At 40.2% G+C, this 25,528-nt stretch overlaps 1 protein-coding gene across 1 annotated transcript in view; it reads left to right on the forward strand.

Moving 5' to 3' along the window:
* Window positions 1-25,528, forward strand: part of CDH23 (cadherin related 23) — a 416,648-nt gene that overhangs the window by 173,298 nt on the left and 217,822 nt on the right. The window contains exons 9-11 of the mRNA XM_081189581.1: window positions 6,561-6,639; window positions 19,977-20,089; window positions 23,775-23,963. Of these exons, the coding sequence (XP_081045707.1) occupies window positions 6,561-6,639; window positions 19,977-20,089; window positions 23,775-23,963 (381 nt within the window). The remainder of the gene's footprint in view (window positions 1-6,560; window positions 6,640-19,976; window positions 20,090-23,774; window positions 23,964-25,528) is intronic.

A 25,528-nucleotide genomic window follows, 5' to 3' on the forward strand; every position in this document is an offset into this window, starting at 1 on the left:
CATTTAAGAAAGAACATCATGTTAAAGAAACAGAGTTGATTTGTGCTGTCACTGCCCCAGAGACTCAGTGTGTCTTGGTTAATTCCTCCTTATAATATTTAAGTCTACCTGTGAGTGTTTTATTAGAAGCTCAACATTTTATTAAAGGGGATCTATAATACATCCTCCCCTTTCACTGGAAAAGGAAGATGGTGAAGAATATTCATATTCTTTTTAAAAGCAGATGTGTATTATTTTAGCAGAAGAGTTTGGTAGGTTCCACAATGTCTCCCTTTCATTTATGCCTTGTGAGGGAAGGGTTTTCCTGTGTTCCTGTTCAAAACTATTGTTATCTGCAGCTCTTCTGCATAGCCACTTGCTCTGCTGAGCAGCAGGTAAGCGGCAGATGATGATATACAGAATATCCTCAGAAAAATAATTGTAATGACCGGGGTTCCCTTTTGTTTTCAAAAGCAAACCTGAATACAGATAAGACCTGGAGAAACCAAGGGTTGCTTCATATTAAGATGAAGTCCTGATGGACATTGTGCGAGTTGCCTACCAATCTACTTTTGACACTTCCAGGTGTCCAGGTGTAAATGAGAACGGTATGCATGGACTTATTATTCCCTCTTTGGGAGCACAAATAAGATCCCAGTGCGGCATTCCCTTATTTAGAAGGAAGCCCCTTTGAACTCAGTGGGATTTGCTTCTGAGGAGTCATGCACAGGATCACACTTTTCCTTGATATATGAGTACAGTATATGTACCCTGTGTCCATGACCTTGGATTCAACACAAAGGTCATTCAAAGAGGAAAGCCCTTCCTCCTTTACAATGCGAACCAAGAGTACTAAGCTATTTCTGCCTGTGATCATAACACATGGAGGCCACAAAAGGTTTGGCTTGTTAGGGTAAAGCTGCCCCATAAATATTTACAAACCATTTGCTATTCCTGCACCATCACTAAACCCACCCTGCTCAGCAGCTGCCTTCCTTTTGAAATGTGCCGCACGGTTTGTGACACTTACCATTCTAAGCTATGCTCTCTCTTTTGACAAGTGATGAGTGAACTGTCAGATAGGCCATGGTTTCACCCAGCGCTTTTGGAATGTAGGAGCACTTCAGTTTACAAATGAGATGCCAGAACTTCATGTCTCTCCCGTGGGAATTACAAATTAAAGGGTAGCACGTTGGGGATGGGATCACTAAATCTTGTGTTATACAGAATTATTTCTTTTCCTGCGTATTAGTTTCTTCACTGCCATTTTCAAATCTTTATGTAGACTCAAATTCTTTCCAGTTGGTTGAAAATTTGGGGTCATTGCAAGATGTCCTTAAGCCCAAATCGCTCCCCATTGAAATCAGTCGTAGATTATATAGAACTGGGAGTGCGTAGAAGCATTAAACTATTGAAAGGTGTATTCAAAGATAAATGAGGGTCTAAATCATCCTCATGCTTGAATATCTCCAAACAAGATATTTGAAAATATCATAAAGGTAACCACAACTTAAGAGAATAAACTCATTTTGGGGGAAAGCCCTTATATTCAAAGACTAAAGACCATTTGCTGTAGAAATATAATATTTGCTTTTTATGGTAAATGGAATCCTTTTGTTAGTAAGGAACTTACTGCCCCACCAACAAAACTTGGATTTTCAATATTTTGAGATATAAAGCTGCTGATATGATAACAGATAGGTAATACAAATAGATAATTATTGTTTGTATAATTTCATAGTATAACATCTGATCTTGATTGTGTGAATCTTCTAACGGTTTTCTTATTTAATTTTTTTAAAAAGAAGATATGGACCATTTAATCAAAATTTAAGAATATCTAAGCAATATACATAAGATGGTGTATAATATTTATCAAAAATAGATCAAATCAAAGTTTAAAAGACGTATACATAATCAAATAATGATAAATACAGGAGAAATCAAACGTTTGTTCCTATAAATTATTGGTTACTTAAAAAAACAGGATACAATGTACACATTGAAATCCATTCATGTGCAGACACATACCATTCCCATCAAACGTAGAGAGCTGTGTCCTAACTGGCAGATTGGTTGGCTTCCAGGAAGAGAGTAATTGACAGCAGGACTCTGCAGCCAGCCCCACCCCCCACCCCTGCTTCCCTGCTACTCAGGTGTTGCCTGCCAGTCTGCTGAGCAGCAGAGGGGAGATCATGAAGAGAAGAGGTCACCCAAGGAGAGGTCAACTCAGCAGCAGGAAAAACAAGACTGTAGAAGGGGAGGCGTTCGGAAACAGGGCGCTGGAAGAGGCTAACTGAAGTCCTACGTGCTAGAGGTTCCCTACTCTTGCTATAAAGAAATGCAACTGCCTGAATCTATCCTAAGTCATGAGTACCATGTTCGCTTTTCATTTGGCAGAATATATCCATGATCATGTCAGAGGTCTAGTGCTTTCTCAAGTCTTTCATCTTACATGACATGTAGCAGCTGCTACTATTCAGGGTGCATTTATAAGAATTTGTCATGAAACCAGTACATTAAAATGAAATAATCTTACGATGAGTATCTCGCATCAAAAGTAAGCACGAGGATTGAGTAATTGTGATCTTTTGGAACATTTGCTGTTTGCTTACAATCTGCAAATGATTCCACAGAGAACTAATTGCTTTTGCAAAACAGCCAAGCCTTGGACTGGGGGATTCCAATGCCTTTGAATGTCAGTATATAAACTTACCGTATTTTTCGCCCTATAGGACGCACTGGCCCATAGGACGCACCTAGTTTTCAGGGGGGGGGGAAATCAAGGAAAAAAATATGATCCCCCCCCACAGCTCTGGGAGCAGCTGACAGGCTGCACGCAGTCAGTCCCTTCTCCCTCCTTGGGGAAAAGCCCCCAAGAGCTGCACACTCTTTAAAGGCTGTGAGGCTCCTACGGGCTTTTCTACGAGGTGGGGGAATTCCCCCACCTCCTAGAAAAGCCAGCAAAGCCGCGCAGCCCTTTTAAAGAGCGCACGGCTTTTGCCTGCTTTTGCGGGAGGTGGGGGAATTCCCCCATCTCCCGCAAAAGCCGACAGGAGGGAGAAGGGATGGACTCTGCCAGTCAGTCCCTTCTCCCTCCTTGGGGAAAAGCCTGCTTTCTCCCACCGCCAGCCTCCAAGCCGGGTTGGAGAGTAGCGGGAAGGCGTCGCGTGCCTTCCCGCTGCCCCCCATCCTCTGGGGCTGGCGATGGGGGAAGCACTGCTTTCCCCCACCGCCAGCCTCAAAGAGCAGACTCTCCTGGCTTCAGCAGAAGCAACGCGAAGCCTCTGGAGCGCAGCCTTCAGAGGCTTCGCGTTGCTATCGCTGAAGCCAAGGAGCCTGCATTCGCCCCATAAGACGCACACACATTTCCCCTTCATTTTTGGAGGGGGAAAAGTGCGTCTTATACGGTAGTTCATGACAGTGTTCTGAAGGCTATTGTGGCTAAACTGAGTAGTTAGCTATAGAGGGGCTATCCAGAACCGAGTGCTGTATATGACGGCACTAAACATTTTGCTTAAAAATAGCTTTTAAAAACTGAGGAAGATGGTGGAAATGGTTTGTGGATGCAAATATGAGGAGCTGCCTTATACAGAAATAGCTGATGATTGGTCCAACTGCTCAAGTAGACTGTACTTGGCAATGGATGTCAAAGATCCTAGGAAAATGGTTTCTCATACTTGCTACCTGAGGTGCTGTAGCTGGAGATGGCAGGAACTGAATGGAGGAATTCATGCATTTAAAGGAATGTACTCTGCTGTTGATCTACGTTAAATTTTGACTAAACTAGCTTGCCAGACTAAGGAGTGATGGTAAATGTAAGTGACCTGTAGCCTCTTTAGCTGTATTTACTGGTTTGGAAAACATAATCATTGTTGATGATTTAAACACTCTCCCTTCCGTTAGTAGCATGGCTGTAGCACGGTATTTTATTCAAAGGTCAGTTACCAAGGATTTATAGTTAATGTCTTCAGATTAATGTGAACACATTCGTAAAGTGTCTTTTGAAATGCCTGGAATACAGTCTTATGGCTTCAAAGAACTTTCAGCACAACATTTTGATAAATAGTTTTCTGTATCTATAGTATTGAAGGAGCCCAATATGAAACTGTAGGTTTCAATAGCACTTACAAAATGGATTTGTTTTGTTGCTGCTAGTGAGTAACCGTCACCTCTCTGTTTGTGTTAGATTTATTCATGGCAATGCATGTTTAAGGACTGTCAAAAGTGCTCATATAGATTTTTTAAAAATACCTTTTTAACACATTTATTTTTTCATATGCAAGCCTGCGTATATACATGTATAAAATACAAAGTGTGTGTTGTGTGTGTTAGAGATGCTACTAATGTGCTGACCAAAATATGGTTATTCTTCAGATCTTGCATATCTGCCTCAAAAAACATACCAAAATGTATATGGAATTTCATTTTAAGGATAAAATACCTTTAGAAATGCATATTTTGTGAGAAAATGTGTTTGAAAACGCCTGCGTTTGAATGCAGATTTTCTGCCTATAACTGAGATAACTGAGCTGTATCTTTCTCATTTGTCAGGAAAATTGTTAAACTTCAGGTGTATTTATAGTTGTCTATTAGAAGTACCTATTTCTGTCGATTGCACCAATTTACACAATGCCAAGATTAAAAAAACAAATAACTGGCTGTCTAAAAGTACTTATGAAGAAAAATGGGGCTAATAAGGTATTTGGATAAGAGATAGAAGTGAAGCAACTCTGTCTGACCTTCGGCCTTCATCTGATGAATTACAATGTTAGTTTGCTGCTGCCAAGGCAGATGTGTGTTCTTGCTGTCTCATTAGACTGCAAATGCCACTGTTGGCATTTTTTTTTCCTGAGGGCAAAATGGACACCTCTTTTCCCTGGGTCTCAATAAACAAAGGAAAGCAGAACAGCCTAAAGCCATAAAATATGTTCACACTACATTAATTATTATTATGTGTGTAAATATGGGCATTTGTTGAGTAACCATGACCTTAGGAGAAAATTCATAGCTTTTATGCTGAAAGATGTAGAGGCTAAGGGGAAAAGAAGGCTCTAGTTCAGTAATTCTGATCTGTAGATGGAGGGTATTCTTGCCTACACATGCCTCCATGTAAGTGCGGCCTTCCCCGTTCCCTTACCCATTGTGGATAGTTTCCCTATTACACATCCGGAGCTGCCCTTTGATGCAGGTGGTTGGTTGGAGCTCCATAACCATTACAGAGCCCTGTATGAAGTTTCATTCTGATCCTAGCCACATGAATGAAGACTATCTTGAGTAGTATGCAACACACCATAGCTGAAGGCTTAAAACCAGGGGTTCTGGGTTTGAATCATAATTCTCCTTCTCTGTGCACCCTTTGACTGACCTTTTCACCCAGACTTTGCCAACCTGGTACCAATCTGGGGCTGAAGAGAGTTGTAGTCCAAAACATATGGAAGGCACCAGGTTGTTCAAGGCAGCTCTAACCAAATCCTACTCCTTAGGAAGAAATGGAGACTGGCTGTTCAAAGTGAGGAATTTCAGATGTACTTGCAGTTGACTTTTGTTGTCCATTTTATTGAAGGAGTGTAACTTTTCAATGGAGACAGGAGGTGACAGCAGGGGGAAAAAGGACCAGGAAGTATTGGTTACTTAATTGACAGAGCTGCTTCATTCAAAGAATAATGGAGAAACTAATTTTAATTTGGGGAAGAGGGTATAGGAGTATCTCTCCAAGTTGTACATCATTGGCAATAGGAGAAAATGATTACCGTGCAAAATTTGATGTGTGGAACTACAAGCTTAGACAGTTATTATTGAGCAACTCATCATAGTAAAATAAACAACTCACTGTTCTTTTCAGAAGCAGCAAAAAATGAGGTAGAGTCCATAAGTTGCTTGTGCATTTTAGATCTGTACCTGCCTCCCATGGCCTCTGTTTGGGATTTCTTTGTTTCAGCTCCCAGGAGTAAGTGACCCAAATCAGAAGCAAAGCTCTGTCACTAATAGCCACATTCACCTTGGTGACCTAACTTCAGCTCCAGCACCTTGGACTCATGATAAGTGACAAAGGAAATGGTGTTGGAGCATCCACGTACACTTTTAAAAACAAAAGACACCATTCAATTCCTCTCATGCCTGCCCACAAGAACATGGATGCCCCATGGGTCATGTTCGGTTAGTGTCATTTTGAGGGTTGCAGGTCAAGACTGAGGTTTAGTACAATAGGTGTGTAGGAGTGGAAGACTTGGATATTAAAAGGCTACCATTAGCTGTGGGAGTTTGCTCTGGAAATCCAGCAAGATGCTTTTTGTAGTCCTTGAGCACCTCGCAAATAGCTCATGATTAAATTAAGTAAGATAAGCAATTTCAGCATCTACTGCTGACTTGCCCATGCTCTCTTTAGACAAGCTGGGCTTGCCATTGGAGCCGTTCAGAAGGACTATTTAGCATGTTTGAAGTTAGGAATTATGAAACAAATTGCAAGGGTATGCAGTGGGGAACTGCCCAGTGAGGATGATAAATGATACGGAAACAAATTCCACAGTGCCTGCAAAACTGGAATCCTCTTTTTTTCCTCTTTCCTTTGTGGTCCACAGGGTACAACTGTGCGTATGATAACAGCAATTGACCAGGACAAGGGACGTCCCAGAGGTATTGGCTACACAATTGTGTCAGGTGAGTCCATAAGGAGTTCTTGTAGAACAAGCATGATTGCAAAGTTAGAGGAATTGGCCAGGTGACAATCTTCCTGGCACTCAGTCCAAGCTATAAAGTATTAGACTTCCACAGTAGAACATTAAAGACAATTCCTCTCTTCATAACATCTATTGATAAACCATATCATTTTTGCATGCAACCTCTTCTACAATCCCATTTTAAGATGTTCTGTGAGTCTATTCTTAAAAAAAAGTTTATATATTTGTAGAACACACACAAGTCAATAAAAACAACATCTAAACAGATATTGACATATAATCAAACAGCAAAAGAACCCTAAGACTCACAGTATCTTGAAAAGTTCTGAATTTTAAAATAAAAGATTGTATTTACAAAAATTAATATAAGGAGACCAATTACTGATAAAACAATCCCATTTTTTGCCTGTTTTCCACCATATTCTTTACTCTTGTGGTGTGAATTAATTAACCATATATCAGTAATTGTGTCTGTATTATGTTTTGACAAACATAATGTTAGACTAGAGATCAATCTGTGAAGAAGTGGAATATTTTAATTTTTATCTGTGCCTGAACTGAGCTTCAGGAATCGGGATGTTGTTTTCCGATGTCTGTCTGTTATCCCTGGCTAGAGCTGTTAAGCTGTTGTTTTGCCATTAATGACTCTCAACATTTATGTTTTTGCAACTTTCTTTTCACTATTCTGTAACAAACAAAGAATATTCAAAATATCTGAACTGAATTTGGAAATCTCCTAGAACAATACACAGGAACTTAATAAAATTGTGTCTGAAGAAGAAATAGGTGGTTGGAATAAATAAAATAAAATAAAGTATTCATCATTTTGTCTGAAAAAATATGCCATCTTCATAATTTCAGTTTTGAAGTATGTGAATTTGCAAATTCATATTTGAACTCCAGATTTCTATTTGTTTTGTCTAGTGATAAGCCACTCAAGCTTATCACCTGTTTATGAGAAACTGGATTTGAGACCGCTTTGCTACTGCCATTACTGCTCTTGGTTCCAAATAGGATATTTCTATTTTACCATCCCTCCCTTTTTTTAGTTACAGTTGGCTTGAGGTTTGTAAGTGTGGTGTAGATTTTTGTGTAGATTTTATTCTTGTTGTTTGTTTCTCCACACACCCCTTTTAGCATGTTTTGGGAGAGAACTGTCAATAATGGAAATCTTGATGCAGACAAAACTGCAGGATTTGTGAATTTCTGTGTCCATTTTATGCACTGAAACTGTCCCAGGCAGGCAGCTTGGTGATAAACCTCCTGGCCTTTCCAAAAGACCAGTAATCACAACCTTTAATCCAAATATCCCATGGTAGAAACTGCCCTGGTAAAACTGGAGCTGGGCAACATTACTAGAAATCCATAGGTTCTCCTTATTCTCTCTCCTCCTCCTCCTGTAGCATCATGTATTATTTTCAGAACACTCAAGTGTGCTTCAAGCAATATATTCAGTGTTTCCCTTTCTCTACAGAGGCCAGTTTCTGTTTTTAAAGCTTAAAAAAAAAATCAGTATCATTAATTATATTTGATCTTGAAAAAATGTTTTACTGCTGAGAAAAAAATTATAGGATGGGTACAGGTGTGTTGCTTCTTTCTTGACACCCGCTATTATGCATTTGATCTCAGCCTAGCAAAATGATATAGCTCAGTTGACAGCCAACATTTGCTAGCTGATCAGACAGAAAAAACACATCTATGGAGTGGTCTGAGTCTTTCTCCTGCCCGCCACTATAAAACTAGTAACTTTTCCCCTTCAGAGTTTGAAGTTGTTATTTTAACTTTGCACTGTTGTTCGCAAATATTTGTCAAGTTTAATAAATAAGTCACTTGCATAACCTGCTTTGGTATGCTCCAAATCCAAGCACAAATTCACTTTATCATATTTACATAGTGAAGTCAAAGGCCCTGTTCACACATAATGCTAAGCTAAACCACACATAAGCAACGTACGCTCAAACATGTAGGTACACAAAGCAAAAAAAAAACACGGCCACTTGGCTTTTCCTCCTGTTTGCTGCTTTGCTACCGGGAGCTGAGCCATGATTTTGCTTAGCATTACATGTGAACTTGAACTTATACTTTGTGTCATTCCAAACAAACCATGAGCTGAAATTAAGGTTTGTTCTTGGATTAGTGCATAGGGTTAATTTGAGAGAGACAAACAGCAACCCTGGGTTTACACATAATGCTAAGTCAAACCATAGTTTACCTCTGATGGTGTGGCAGCCGCAGGACCAGAAAGAAGCAAAGCAAGCACAATTTTTGCTCCCCGTACCCACACACTTGCTTGCTCATACGGAGCCATAGTTTGGCTTATGAACCATAACCAAATTTTGGTGAGCTGATATTTCGAATGAAATAAATCCAGACTACAATTTACTATAGTAAGTTTTCTTGTGGGGTTATGTGAGACCATTCCTAAGGCTAGAAAAACATGTCAACATCTTGTGGGGAAGTTCTGCTATATGTGCAGGTAAAGCCCCTTGCATGAGCCAATACTTCTCCATGCATCATCTCCTTAAACATTACTTATTTTCTGAATTGGTTATAAAAGTTTTGTTTATCAGCACCGTCTTTGATCTGGCCAATAGAATGGTCCATATTCTCTCACACCACCCTTATCCAACAGAGTTATTGCCAAAATAACCTGAACGTTCTTCTGGGGAATCTGTGTGCCTGCAGAGTAAGAGTCAGTCTCACAGCCATAATAAACATGATTGCATCTGTTGACATACATCAATAACTTAATCATTACCCCTGGGTCTATCACATTGGGGAGGCCACCTATCATCATAGAAAATCATGCAGAATACATCAAAGCCACAAGTGATTAAGCTGTTTTGCATTTTCTTTTTGGCTTGTGTCTGCAAGCTGAAACTGCAGTTTTGAAATCTGCTTGGAACTAACTGATACTAACTCAACAGTTTTCAGCAGAAAGCATTATTGTAGGAAAAGGGAAATTTCTACTGGCATATTTTGCCACATGCAGTTTGAGCATCTGATTTTGGTATGTGGTGAATTTAGTTACCCACCACTGTGGTGTATTTTGCTTCTGCCGGTGGGTCTATTATGCATTCTGGTTTTGTGCAGTCAGAAAAGCCAGAAAATTACCTCTGTAATAAATGTTTATCTGTAAGCCGCCTTGAGGGTAGGTAGCTAGGAAGGAAGGAAGGAAGTGTCTGTGCCTCCTTACTCCAGCAGGCAGTACAGTTGGGTATCCCAGATGTCAGTGAACATTCACAGAGCCCTGGGCTCTCCTGAGTGCTGCATGATTGCAGAACAGCCTTATATAAATACACAAATTCAGATAGTAAGGTGAGCACGTGACAAGCTTATTGTCGGTGTGCCCATACGTGGACTTGTAATTCATAAAGAGAAGTCCTTTTGCAACACTGGAACTTAAGCCACAACTGGGGTTCCAGAAACCTAGTGGTGTGACAAGAATGGTAGTGGGAATGTCTGACCCTTAGGTGTTACTCCTGTCTTGCAGCCCTGGTAAGCTCACTGCATAGGGCAGTAGCACACAGATCTGCAGGTTTTCAGTTTTTGTGCTGACAGCTCCTACCTAGCATGAATAATAATTTGCTAGTTTTAGTTATGTGGATGAAGAAAGTAAGCACATAGTGTGTGGACAACTTGGACCCGCAACAAAATATTTCAATCAGGAGTGCTCCTGTTCAGGATACAGCACTGCATCCTACCAACACCCATCCCTGCCTACAGTAAGGCAGTGTTCCATAGCCTCTGAGCACGCTCATCTTCATGGAGCAGTTTTCAGGGTGTCATTCCCCCTCTCCTTTGTTTCCCCACCACCTTAAAGGTTTTGCTGGGGGAAGGTATTTTTTTTTGTATTTCTCCAAACTCTGTTGCTCACCTAAGTCTACTCATATTTCCCTCTTGCCTTTGGATGGTGCTGTTTTGGCTGCATAAGGACCAGCACTCAGAAAGTTGAGTTCGCTATTGGTATAGATGATACGTAACACCAGCGTGTGTATGTTTCTAAAAGGCAATTATTTAAGTTAGTGAAGGCTCCAGTAATCTATGCACCAAAGGCAAGTTTCATTTTTGGTTTTTGTCAATCCAGAAATATATAATTAGTTTGTCATTATCCCCTATTATTATGGTAAAGGTCAGTGAGTATATTTTCTGCTTGGGCTGGAAAGATTTGCAAAATGTGCAAAAAGCTGTCTAATGTCAGAAGATAGCTGATGAATTTGATTAGGAATTAACTCAGCAACATTAAAAATGATTGTTGTAGGCTTTCCCCCACCCCCAATTGTTGAAGCTAAATTTAGGGTAGCAAAAGCAAATGAAATGTTCAATGAAAAGTAAAAATACTGAATTTATTTCCCCAATTTAATTAATTATCTCTCTGTTAAACTACAGGCATGGTGGTGAAGAAATATATAATAATTCTAGGCCAACATTTTCAAATAGTGTTTTATATTGTTTGCTTCAGAACATACTGCAGAAACTTTTTTATATACAGCCCTTCTACAAATACAAGGTTTTCACTTGACAGAAGAACATTAAAGCTAGAAGATGAAGCATAACCACTTCAAAAAAAAGAGTAAGGTCAAGCTCAAGTGATTCAGTTACAAAGATATCAAGTGTGCAATCACATTGTCTTATCAACTCCCATATATTTTCCTTTCATGGGTTGACATGGCTGAAGGTCCTCTTTTCTAGAAAAGGCTCAACTTGGCTGAGGAATAGAATTGTCTCTGAAATTTCACCTAAAGAGAAATTAAAAATGAAGGCTTGAGCTTCTACTCAGGTGAAACAGATGCAGAATCTTAAGTGTAGTAATAGTAAAGTAATAAAACTAGTGAAATTCATTGGCAAGTAGGGATAGATGAATCAGTTTCAGTTTCACTCACTTGTTCATTTTTTCCAGTCTTAAATTCAATCTCCACATTTCCACAAATTCATCAGCATATTTCTTCTAAGATACATGTTTATATGCAATTTTGCCTAATACACTCATTTTTCCTAACACAATGCATTCTAATGTAACTTCCACTACTATATGCATTTTTATGCACACCTTAGTCTTGTATGCACATTTTGCACAATTACTTTGCTAGAGAACTGCATTGCTAAAGTCAGAGAAGTGCAAGTTTCAAAGGTTCCCTGTGTTTTGCTTTGCATATTGTTTCAGAAAGTGAAAATTATGTAGGTTCATACATAATTTAAATGTGAACTGAATTTAATTCATCCCACTTCCCTATTAGCAAGATTTTTGCACTTTCCTAGGTTACCATCGGATTTCACATAAAGCAAAACTTGAAAATAATTGGGAGGTTCTTTTTCAGATGAAATTTTTGGAGAAATCTTGACAGAATCCCAAAGGGGCATGGTAAAAAATTCTCAAATTCTATGTGGGTAGGTGCCACAAGGAGCAATTAATTTTAAGGTTAACTGTTTCTTTAGTTTTGATGTTTGCTTCAAATCAGTAAGATGAGTTACTGTATGTGCCCCAATGCAATCTACACTGAGCTAGAAATTGCTGTTCTTAACCTGGATTCAAGTGATTCCTTTGCTTTCACTAAATTTAGCATAATGCCAGCATCCAACTCAAAACCCATCTAAACATACAGAGACTAGCAACTAAAATGAAAGCAAAGGTAAATGTCACAAAGGACAACAGAACTGAGAAAAGCCACATGGCATTGGAAAACGCTAGAGATCTGAGGGTCATTTGTAAATTTCCCAGAATACCTTTTGGTAAACTCGAGTGCAACCAGCAAATGGCCCCCTCTAATATCACCGTATAGAAAGCAAGCCCTTGTTTGTGTTCCCAAGCTGGGTTAGGCTGGTGATGTTCAGACACTGAGGTCAGGGCTGTGTTTTGAAGGACAGATAATTAATCCAGTAATGTAATCCACAGCTCCTTTTTTGGCAGATTTATGAAGATAGCCTCTGTCCCGGGGACTCTACCTCATCATCTTTCATTTCCCAGGCAAAGCTAGTGACTTGTTATATAACATGACCTGTTCTAGATAAGATTTTTCATTTAAGGAGCTCTTCAGGCTAAGAGAGATTGATGTCCTGGCAGCTTCCAAGGTGCAACAAGTGATGGAAAGACATCAGAAATGGGGTTGGGCAGTCAGGCTATTATTAATAACCATGAAGGGAGGAGTTAAATTTAGATGGCCGTTGCCATGCCAGTGGAGTGTGGGAGTCATAAAACTTAAGGTGTGTGTTACAACTATTGTCCCTGTCTACTAACTTGTAACAGAGTTGACTTTAGAATCTTACAGCAAAGGCAAGAAAAAAAGTGAGAAGCCGGGTGAATGATAATATAAAATGGAAGAGTCAGTTTTTCTTGCCTATCTACCACATGCAAACACGGTTAAAAAATGCAGCATAAAACACTGTGGAACATCATACTGGTGAACCCTGGCAGGACATTTCCAATAATGTTGCACAATGCTGTAGTGGGAATGGAGGTGAATTTACACGACTGCATAAAGTCTAAGGGGTGTGGGCGCTGCAGAGAGCATAAACTCCAAAAGTACCACAGTAGCTTTTCTTGTCAGAAGGACTGGAAAGACACAATGATAGTCACATCCAGTTCCTGAGATTCTTGTCCACGCTGTTAAGAGTGTGTTTAAAAAAAACCACCCAACTTAGATGCGGACCTGAAAATAAAATGTGTGAGTTAGACTTGAAGCAGAATGAGGCAGCAGTATTTCAATGGTGTATAGCTAACCTGGTATACAATGGTGTATACGCATTATATACGCATTGGTTCTGTAGCCTGTGAAATTAAATTACTCCAGTTTTGAAAATACCCTTTCGTTTGTTTTTTTGTTTGTTAAATCTTGTGTCTTGCCTTTCCATTACAGCGGTCTTTAAGGCAGCTCACAAATCGATAAAATAATCTAAGATATCACCATCATTAAAATAAAAATAAACTAAAATGAACAACAGCTGTAAAAAAGCATTATAAATATAAACAAGAAGCATTATACCTAACAAAAATTAGTTATTTATTATATTGTGAAAGATATATATATATCTTTCGGCTGTAAAAAATAGTCAGATAGGATGGATATAGCTTAGTGTCTAAAAGACAGTAAAGACGTCAGGTGAATATATATTTGGAGGGAATTTACACAGCCAGGGAAATTCTGTTTCTCTCTGGTAGCCACCAACCAACATCCCAAGACAGATATTGAGAGCCAGCGTGGTGTAGTGGTTAAGAGCGGTGGACTCGTAATCTGGTGAACCGGGCTCGATTCCCTGCTGCTCCACATGCAGCTGCTGGGTGACCTTGGGCTAGTCACACTTCTCTGAAGTCTCTCAGCCCCACTCACCTCACAGAGTGTTTGTTGTGGGGGAGGAAGGGAGAGGAGAATGTTAGCCACTTTGAGACTCCTTAGGGTAGTGATAAAGCGGGGTATCAAATCCAAACTCTTCTTCTTGAAGAGTCTCAGACAAAAATTAATTGATGAGGTTGCATTAACACAAGAGCAGGCAGACCTTTCGATACCCTCCTCCTAGATTAGGGGTAGGGAATCCCCAGTCTGAAGTGGTATGGTCCATTCTATGATGGTGGTGTGATCCATCCCAGAAATCTGATTTCTACCATGTCCATGAGATAGAACTAGACTAAAAGCTAAAATGTTGGGTGTTGCTACAACCAAAGTGCCTCAAACATTTCAGTGTTGCAGAGAATTAGCAGTGTCACTGTGTTACATTGCTTTGGCCCAGTGTCAGTCCGGGAACAGTCTTTGCAAATATTGCTTTTATAATGGCTCCTTTTATTTCAGAAAGCTTCACCAACAAATGGCCTTCAGTAATTAAAACAGTAACTCAACATCAGCTTTTGAAACAGCTGGAAAGACTATGAGAGTATGGGGGGGCAGAGGAAGCAACTGGTTTCACAAGGGGTTGAGGAGCTGACAGCTGCCTCTGGAATATTGCCCTGGGTGTGTGTGTTTTAGTAGGATTGGATCCAAACAATGTCCTATTTGCGGAAGTATGACTTTAATAGGGATATATAGCCAAATATAGAAAGGGCATTTCTTTTGAAACACAGCTTTGCAATGTGGATAATAGTTTGTATAGGAATAAATGCAGGTATTAAGAAAAAGTGTAGCAGTCTGGAATTTTGATCATGGTAAGATTCCCCCACCCCCCAAAAAAAATATTTCTATACAAACAAAATTGTCAATGTGAAGAAGGCAAGTTTGCCATGTAATGACAACATCTGTGGCCTGAGTTATACATACATACTACTGTGGCGTGGCTGTTGTTGTCATGTTGCTTGGTCTTTATGCCACAGCGTTAGCATTCCTGACCAGGATTCATGTGGGACAGGCAGATCACATGGTAAGATTTTTCGCCAGCAATGAACTACCCTTAGAGACTGATGGGGAATCTGATGCTGTGGGAATCTGTGCGGCAGAGCACCAAATGCATCTCATAGCACATAACCTAAGGAAATGTAAGTGTTCAGAAGTCACAGTGAAATTGAAATCAGTGGAACATATGCAAATTTAACAAGCCTCATAGATTTAAATATGATTTAAATGCATTTAATTTTATCTGAATTGAACTCATGGTTATTAACTCTGATGTCTTTACAAGATATTATATATCTATAGGATGTGAAACACAGATTTGTGTTTCACCTCTGCCCCATTCCTCAATGTTGATATGGTGCAAAATGTGGCATATATATGTAACAGCATAGAAGCTGTTGTACGTGCACTGGAGAAAATGAGGGAATTGTTAAGAACAGGCTTTTCTTGTGGGTTGGGCTGTATGTTTCCAAAGTGTAGGAATTTTTATTTTAAATCATTTAATTAAACAAAGCCTGGAAATGCTTATAAGGTGTGGCATCCAATTTTGGCTGGTCCCTCCTTCCTCTTTCAGCCCTCTGGGCCCTATCTCATTCTGTCCCAGAACCCACCCAACACTCAGGAAGTTCTGGGCTATAATGGATACAGGTGTATGTGTGTGAGAGTGAAAACAAGATGTTCATCCTTTCATGAGTGGAAGAGCTTTCCACTGACACAAAGCCACCATTGGTTACAACCCAGTCATTCCAGCAAAGAAACAGCGGATTTATGGGTGTTCCCCCCCCCCCTGTAAGCATAGTTATGAAGATTCATTCTGTAAACTGCATTTGAGCCCTAAATAGGTAGGAATCCAAATGTGCATTCTCTCTGTGGGAAATATATTTGCCTTCTGCTCCCTGTTTACTTGGATGCAACCCTGTGCAAATTAAAGAAGAAGTATAAATAAATTTAAGCAGAAATATGAATGAATGGCGCTGCAAATATTCGGCCTGAACCTCAATCCATGGGGGAATACCGTGTTGTGCCTGGGAATACACAGGTACAACTCATACTGATGACCTGGATGGCCTTGGCATTATGGAGACTGTCCTATCCCTATTCTGTTGTGCCATGCAGCTGTGCTCCCTTTTACTGGATCTGCTCCTTCCTTGCACATCTACCTTTGAGTCTGAATGGACTATCATCTTAGTTTGCTGGCTGCCTCGTGTTAACTCACATGCTTGCTGCCCTTGTATTTTTGACTCAGTGATTTATTTACCCTCCTGGGTTACAACTTCAACCATTTCCTTGGGTGCAACTATTATTTGCTGCAATGGATGCTTCTGGCAGCTCTCCCCTCCCAAAACGTACACCCCTGCTATTGTCTATAATCTGTATAAAAACAGTGTGGGAGACATTACAGGGAAGCAGCCCTGAGCACCTGTCTGGATGTTGTATGGGGTAGAATTCAAGGTGAAGATCAGCGAGGTAGTCAAAGCCGCTGATGGACTATTTATATAATGATAACTGTGTCTGTTGCTGATTCTATGAACCACATCCAACAGCATCTATTTCAGTGCAGAGGAGCCCTGACAGAGCACATTTTGATTAATAAATTATCTAGTGTGCACGGTGTAGGCCACGTTCCCCTTTCACATCTCATGAAAGTCATTCACTTTAAGTTTAGTGGTTTAATGAGTCCAGGCCAGTCTAAAGATTGCATGTTGTGGCAGCAAATGTACCTTCGACAAAAGGAAGAGGGCTATTGGATTATGTGCCCAAGGGCATTTTCACTAGTGATGCCAAGCCTCAAGCTAGATGTTTGCCAGTGTAAAAATGTATGGCACAATGTTGTAATGTTCTGAGCTGCTCCCCTGGGGAAGGGGTAACTCAAAGTGTGATGTCACATTACATGTCCCCACCCTCAGAATACCATTTAGTATGGAGTGTGTATGTGCTGGGGGGGGGGGAGAGAAAGAGAGACAGAGTGGGAGTCATTTTAAAAACAAATTTATATGCTACTCAAATATATATTCTACAGCCTATAGACATTTGGATTGTCTTGGCCAGTCTGCTTATTTACAGAACACAGAGATAAAATGTCTCTTGAATTCTGTACTGCACATTTTATGCTGCGTATTTAAGACTATAATGTATAAGAAGCCATGCTGCATAAAAACCTTCCTTGGTTTGCAACACTGTTTAGTAGAACCATAGACAATGCAGGTTTGTACTTCTAAAGCACAGGCAAAACAGTCACATCTACTCCCCCCCCCCCGATGCAAAAGCAATCTGTTCTGCCATTTTTTCAGCTTGAAAAATCCAGGTTGTAGCCTGGTGTGAAATCACAATACAGTGGTACCTCCAGTTGCGGACGGGATCCACTCTGGAGTTCCAGTCGGATCCCAAAGTTTCCACAACCTGAGGACCGCTTCTGTGCATGTGCATACCACTTCTGCGCATGCACGTGCTGCAAAACCTGGTAAAATACTTCCAGGTAAAATACTTCTGTATGCACATCCCGAAGTTTATGTAACCAGAGGGTTACATAAACGGAGGTTCAACTGTACTTGTTTGTCAACTGAGAGGGCCAGTAGCTCAACACTGGGAAAGGATCAGGTCAGAATTAGAGTGCACATAATTAGCAATGCCAAGTTGCCCAAATAAGAGACAATAGAATGTTCTTTGCTAGCTAAGTACAATACAGTCAATGCCATCATTAAACTCTCAAGCATCCTAAGAACAACAAGGCTTCATATTGAGGTTCAGGACACTGCAAGAGGCAGACAGTGCAAATGTAGATAGCAGAAGCATTTCATATCTTTGCATCCTGATTTGGAACATGTTGACTGAGTCAGAAATAAGTCCCACTGAGTTCAATGAGGCTTACTCCTAGTAAGTGTGCTTAGGAGCACAGTCTTAATCAAGCACAGTTGGATTGAAATGAGAGAATGTGATGAACGTGTTTTTAATTCTTGTTCCTTTGAGCTGATACTGCAGTTTAAAAACTAAAAATATGACAAATATAACAAAAAATTAAAATTGGAAAGTGTCTTGATAATCTATGTGTGCCTGTGTCCTATTTCCAACCAAACGTGTCCAGCATCACTAGCTTATAACATTTAAGAATCAGATTACCTGAATGGCATGGCTCGTAGCTTCCACCTGGCTGCTTGCCCACTGCTGTGTATCAGGGAGATCATGTGGGTATGGGAGAGGGTCATGTGACAACAGTTATTGCCCATGCTAATGCTGTCCATCCCAAGGCTGGTGGTGTTGGTCTGGGGAGTTACCATGCCTAATGAGTAGTACATAGGCATTAGAAGGGTAGAACAGAAATCTCCAAATGCCTCCCATGTACTTTCCTCACTACATACATTATAAGAACAGTATGGAAAGCAACAGCCACACTGGTAAGGCAACTACAGGCTCAAGACAAGGATTTACAAGGACAGGCCTGTGGACATCTAATAATTACTAGTGAATGCTGCCCAAAGGAACATGCTACTACTTTCTCTGCTGTGGAACCCAGTGGGCGGAGGAATAACAGAGGTGTGGAACAGGCCTGGGATTGTTTTGTTGCCCATGTTCATTTTTTTTGCTCTTTATAGGAAAGAAAGTGGAGGTGGTGTAATTGCTGTTAGATCAATGGAGCAAACAAACCAATTGAAAGCCATCAGCCATTTCTGCAGCATGCAGTCAGCCACATGCTAAAATGCACTTAACCCAGGCTGGGACTTTTTAGTGGGTCAAGAAATTGACAAGAGAGGTAACAATAGAATAAGGGGTGACAAAAGTATTTCATAAAGAGAGGAAGGTGGGGGTTCGGACATGAAAGGAAATGTGTAGCAACAAGTGTGCGTGTATTTGGGGGGGGCAGGGTTGGGAATAAAATGGGGGGAGGTGGCATGCTCTTCCTCTCCCCCGCGCCTTTTTCTTCTAAAATGTGAAGTCATATATAAGTCTTGAGGAATGAAACAAATCTGAAAGCCTCTTCACTATGTCTTTTCTTCTCCAGGGCTGAGTTCTGAAGGAAATGTTTGTGCAAGTTTCACGCAGAAGCCAGCCGTACATAGAACTGATTGACTTGTCCTCATGATATCCCCAAGAAACTTCCTGCCCTATTTCTAACCCTTTTTTTAAAAAAAAGAAAACTTTATAACATAATCCTCTTTTCCCCCCTTTTCTTTTTTTGACTTTCAACAGTACAAGCAGTAGGCAATCAGTGCCTGATCTACAGGGCTCTAGGTTTGATCCCTGTGGTGACTGAGCAATAGGTTAGCGTTTAAGTTTGAAATTGGGGAATTCCACCCTTTTGGGTGGGTTTTCTGTAAAACATTAGAACAGGACTCCTACTTCTCTACCTCTTCTTCCCCCATCCCAGTCTCACCTCCTTGATTTCCTGCTCCACAGGTTTGCTAGCCTGCTTTATCTTGTGTCCCCCACTTTTTGAAGTTGGGGTTGTGCATTACAAAGGAGGAGAAGGAGAAAGGATCCCATTTCCTCTCTGTGCCCTGCACATCCTTCCGATCTCATCTCTACATACTGTCAAGAATGCTTTCGGCAAACTACCCTCCCTCCACACCCAGCCTTATACTTAAAGGGAACTGCAGATGTGTGTCTCTGTGCCCTGCCAAAGATCCATAATCAGTAGCAGAAGTGATGTGTATACAAAAGCCATGAATACATTTCCATTTAAACAGGAGCGCTTTGAAACTCCTTCACTGCCTGAAGTTTTTGTGATGCTATCAGGAGGAGGAGCAGCAGCAGCTCAGTTTCCAAACCTGTATCTTGTTAGATTGAGGCAATGAGAAATAGAGTTTGGTCTTTAAAATGCATTCTGTAATGTTTTCAAGTCATGGCATAAATCTGTTGCTGGCTGGGGTTTCAAACAGCACAACATTTTGCTTTTCTGATCTGCAACTGTGTTTTGTTTCTGACCTAAATGTTAAATTTCGAGCTTTTTTTATGCATTTCTGCACAGGAGTTTTATGTGTGCTGATTCAATTTATTTTATTGTCAGGCAACACCAACAGTATATTTGCACTGGACTACATCAGTGGTGCTTTAACTCTGAATGGGCCACTGGACCGAGAAAATCCTTTCTACAGTGCTGGATTTATTCTTACAGTGAAGGTGAGAGAGTCAGAGATGGGCTGTATTGGAGCAAGTGTTTCAGAATATTTCAAGGGAGAAGAAGGGAACATCGGTTGTGGCAGCAAAAGCTAAAGTGGGATTTCAGTTTAACCTGAAACTGCATAAATTTGGAGAATTTGGGTTTTGAAATGCAATTTATATGTGCAAATCTTAGAATTGGTGAGGATTTCCCCAGGCACATGAAATTTTGTTCAATTTATAGCTTTGAATATTGAGTGCCAAGAGAGAGAGAAATTGTACCTAAATCATTGCCATTCTACTTGGGGATATGTGTAGTTAAGAACAAACACATTTTTGGGGAGTTTCAAAACTGAAATACTTCTGGTGGAAGCTGAATGCTTGCTATCAGTGTTTTAGTATTCACATTCCCTCACTTATTCACATAACTTAAATCTCCCATTTATTTATTGAATTTTGACACAAAATTTGAATTTTTGCCTTTATATTATAGCTTCATGACAAGTCATTGTCAGTAGACTCAGGCGACTTTCTTCTCCAACTTCAAGCATTTAGATATTGAGGCATATTATGCTATTTCCAACTGAGAGGAAGTGGACCCATTTTTCATCATCCATCGACCACTGCTGTTGGCAATGGGTCTTCATCAAGTCCAAATAAATGTGCACCATATCAGTAGCTACAACATGATGTAGTGGTTCCAACATTCAGGTGGTTCCAAAGATCCACCATGAAGCATATTTTTTCCTACCCAGGAACATTCCTTAGAACAAACTTGGAATTGCTTGGTTTTGACAATCAGACGCAACTCCAAATCAAAAACACTTGAGTGGTACATATAGACAACAGAGATAATAGGACGTGCATGGTGAAGGAGAAAAATAATATAAGCCATTCCACATGAAGAGTTTTCAAACGTGTATAAAACTGAGTGGTATCAAGAGTAAACGTGTGAAAAAGAAGTTGCATGCATTTTCAGTAAGTTTCCCAAAACAGTTAGGTGCTCTGTTTTTGTCCAATTCTGTTTATTCTTTTCCTTACTCGGTGCTATTAGATTTTAGATAAACCTAGGGCCATTTGTTAGATATCTCTGTGTCCCTAGGTAGCAAATTGGGTAATGCTATGGAGTTGAAGTTCCTGGAGAAATGCGTTTTATGGAACTGCCTGCTGGAACTAGATAATAAGAGTTCCTGATCAAGCTGAATGATAGGAGATTTAGGACAGGCAAGAAGCTGTGCTTCTTTACCCAGTGCATTGTTAAACTCAGAAATTCCATACCACAAGGTGTGGGCATGGTCACCAAAACTGGTCGACTTTAAAAGGGAAATTGGACAGATTCATGGAGGATAAGGCTATCAATGACTAGTAGAGATGGCATGGTGCTCATCAGACCCTTCTTACACAAGTTTGTCCATGCTGAGCAGAAATTACAGTGAAGAGGGGCAAAACATCCTGGTTAAAAAATGCCATGAAGAACCATGTTTCAGCACCTGAGAACTTCTCCCTCCCTCCCTGCACCAATCACAGGTGTTTAATTAAAATCAATACCAAGCCAACGAGCTGGTTGGAAACATATTTAGTAGTATGGATTCCACTAGGCTGGAGGGGTGGGGGATGGGGGAGAAAATCCATTTGTTAGAGGGGTCATTGATTGGGAGGTGGCAGGCAGTTTCCCAAGAAGTACTGATCCCCTTCCTTCCCCCTAGAAGGGCAGTACTTTGTCAAGGAGGAAAACTGGCATGCAATTACTCCACTTGACCTCTGCTGAGGGTCTTTCAGTGGAATTCTACATGGTCAATATGCTATTATCTCTATCCCTGAAATCCTGCTTCTTCTCCTAGTTCAGTTTTTGTTTAGTTAAAGAAAAATCTAAGTGAAGGCAGAATCTATTTTTAAATAGGGGAAAGGCTGTAGTTTCTTCACCCCTACTAAATAGATTCATGTGACTTTGCAGTCTAGTTCTCTATCACCAAAATGCTATAGGAAATGGACTGGCAGCTGCAGATCAGTGGCAGGACACATGTTCTGCATGCAGAAAGCCCCAGCTTTCCATTCCTAGCCTCTACAGGTAGGGCTGAGGAAAACTCCTGGTCCACAACTCCAGGAGACCCTCTCCCAGTCATTGTAGATGGTACTGAGTTAGATGGTCTGACTCAGTAGAAAGCAGCTTCCTGTGGTTGGTCTCATCTTGTCCTCTGGCTCTGGTTGTCTGCTACTACATAGGTGAAGATAAATAATGGTCCATATTGTCTTCACTGAATAACTTGGCTCAAATGCTGCAGATAAGTTTTTCTATGTTAGGAAACCATGGCTGAGAAGTATGGCCTCCTTCAAAAACTCACAGTTAAAAGGGAATTTGGATCAGTGAAATGCTCCTCCTAAACACCAAATGTTCATGGTGACTATGTTCCTCTTCATTTGGCACCATTTTATCTCCCCCACCCCCAATGTATATTCCTAGCTAATCAGGGATCCTATATCCAGTGAGATGAGATCATGTTGAGTGAGAGGACATGGGAGAAATGGTATAGTTCATTGGTAGAGCATCTGCTTTGCAGGTTGCAGGTTGTATCCCAGGTCCAGTCTGCGACATATCCAGGTAGGGCTGGAAATGTCCCCCCTCTAAAATCCTGGGGAGGTGCTGCCAGTCAATGTAGACACTTCTGAACCAGATGAATCAACGATCTGATTCATTCTATGGCAGCTTCCTATATTCCTACTTTAAGGCCAGTCATATTGGCTACATAGTGTTGTGTTGCCCAGTTGCCCTATGCAATGTGGGGTTGTATTTCCCCCTCTTCCAGTACTTCGCTATGAAGAAAGGCAATTAAATTGATGCAGTGCCGTGCAGTAGAAGTGGGCTCATATCCCCCAGACAATTATGGTCAAGCTCCCTGCACTGTGTTCAGTGCCTTCACTGCCTGCTTTTTTAGCATCAGATAATGCATTCTGTTCTGCTCCACACAATGCATGAGCATAGCCTCTGTTCACAGCACCCCATATTGCAATACATAGCTGCAAATACATCTCCAAAATCAATCCTCCAGCCTCTCCCCTTCCCTCCCATGCCGCTTACTGAGCTAGGCCAAAGGAGGCCTAGTCAGAAAATTGTTGTTTATCAATCTTTCCTTTTTACTGAGGTGCACAAAACGCAATTAAAACAAAATAAACAAAATAAATTACAAAATATGAAGTGGTGCCTAGGACCAAAATAGCAGGCTGATACAGCTATCTTAAAGCAGCAGCAAAGTTCACAACAAGATAAATAAAGACCTGTGTGCTTTCATTTACGCTGATCCCCCTTCCCCCCCCAAAAAAAGATTGTTTGCAGAATCTTGACTTTTCAAGCCAAATTAAATTAGGCATGGAGCTCTCTGGCTTTTATCCCATGCTTCTTTTTTAAATGGAAAATCTTCATGGAGTAAAATGTGGGTGGGGGGGTGCATCTGGGTCCTGCTGAACTAGTTTCACCTTGTGCTTCTTTGCGCACTAATATCAGTTGCTTTCCTACTGCTCAGGATAAATTCCCATTCCTTTTCCCTTGTTTGAAGAAAAATGGATTTTCTTTCTCTCTGTGTTTATAAGATTGTATTTATTTATTTTAATCCTTCAAGGTGTGGTTCTCAACATAGTCACATGCTGGATAAACAACATGCAAAAATCCCAAAATAACAGTGTTTCCCTTTTCCAATTTCCCTTCCTACAGGGGACAGAACTAAACGATGACCGCACACCTTCCAATGCCTCAGTGGTGACTACCTTCAACATTCTTGTCATTGACATAAATGACAATGCCCCTGAGTTCAACAGTTCAGAGTATAGTGTGGCTATTCCTGAACTGGCCCAGGTGGGCTTTGCTCTTCCTCTTTTCATCCAAGTGCAGGATAAAGACGAGGTAAGACATGGGGGAACAAAACAAGGTTAAATGCCTCTTCTACTGAGATATATATATATATATATATATATATATATATATATATGAAAAAAATCTGCCTTCTTAAGTTTGTTCCTGGTATTCTTGGTTTATTTTTATTTTACATTGGAATTGGATAAGGACTCTTTAGCCACCTTAGTACTTCCATATCTGTATAATCAACATAACAAGTTACAAGGACCATAGAAACAATAAGTAGAAAACCAGCTTTTAAAAGGATGAATACACAAAGTCCATATTTTTCTAACATCCATGGCATCGTTCATTAGCTATGAATATGTACAGCATCTCACATCACTGCTCATACATATAGTTAAAATTAGAAATATTGCATCGCTTTTTAAGGCTGAACGTCAGTCAATTTTTACAAAGGCATATACAGTGGTACCTCGGGTTCATACGCTTCAGGTTACATACGCTTCAGGTTAAGAACTTTGCTTCAGGATGAGAACAGAAATCGTGCTCCGGCGGCGTGGCAGCAGCGGGAGGCCTCATTAGCTAAAGTGGTGCTTCAGGTTAAGAACAGTTTCAGGTTAAGAACGGACCTCCGGAACAAATTAAGTACTTAACCTGAGGTACCACTGTAATGCATTGTACATTAGACTGAAATTGTGACTCGGAAAAATTCTTGTTGCTATGTTCAGTTTTACTGTATATGTACCATCACCTTGGGTAAGCAATACACATGTAATTCGTGTTAACTCTGTTGTTTATATGTACAAAATAGTCTTCACATTTATGAAAAAGGATGCCCCATCCAGTTTTATATCTATCCCATTATTTGTTTTTGTTTTGTTGGTAGTTATTTATGTGTTTATGTATTTATTTTTTCTGAAACCTTAATTAAAGTTGGACAGCCATGTTATAACCCATAATTTATTATGCTATTTGCCTACTGTAGGTTGCATTCCTGCATTTTAACTATTTGCCATCTTAATTGCAATCAACTATATAATACTAAATAATCCTTCACTGCAAGGAGACGAATGGCAAAATGTGCCAATATTAACTGGGGCAAACTGTGCAAGATAACCATGAAATGTGGAGAACAGTTTGAGTATTTTTCAAAACTTGCATCTTCTCAGCCCATAGAGTATTATTTCCTTCTGTAAGATGAGGACAATGTAGCTGATGAGTTCTAGCAAGCACAGTTGCCATTTTTGTGCAAATGAATTTCTTCCTTTCTCAAGTTGTGTTTATAAATTGAGATTCCCCCCCCCCTTTCCTGGTGACAATCACCAGTCTATGGAATTGAAAGCTTGGGTTGTTTCATCAGAATTCTTCCTTGGGTTCATTTTTATCTTGAATGCATAAAATGGCTATTTACATTCAAATGTATCTACAAGAATTAGAAATTCTGGCTGACACCAAGGAGCTTAGAATTTCATCTGTGGTGCTCACACTGACATCACCTCATTCTCTAGCTAAGAACTTTGGAATTGTCAAAGTAGAGCATTAACTATTTCCAAGAAAATTACGTGAGGAGAATGAGACAGAAAAGAATACTAGCACATAACTAGATATTT

This window comes from Podarcis bocagei, assembly GCF_964188305.1.
Source record: "Podarcis bocagei genome assembly, chromosome: 4".
NCBI lineage: Eukaryota > Metazoa > Chordata > Lepidosauria > Squamata > Lacertidae > Podarcis > Podarcis bocagei.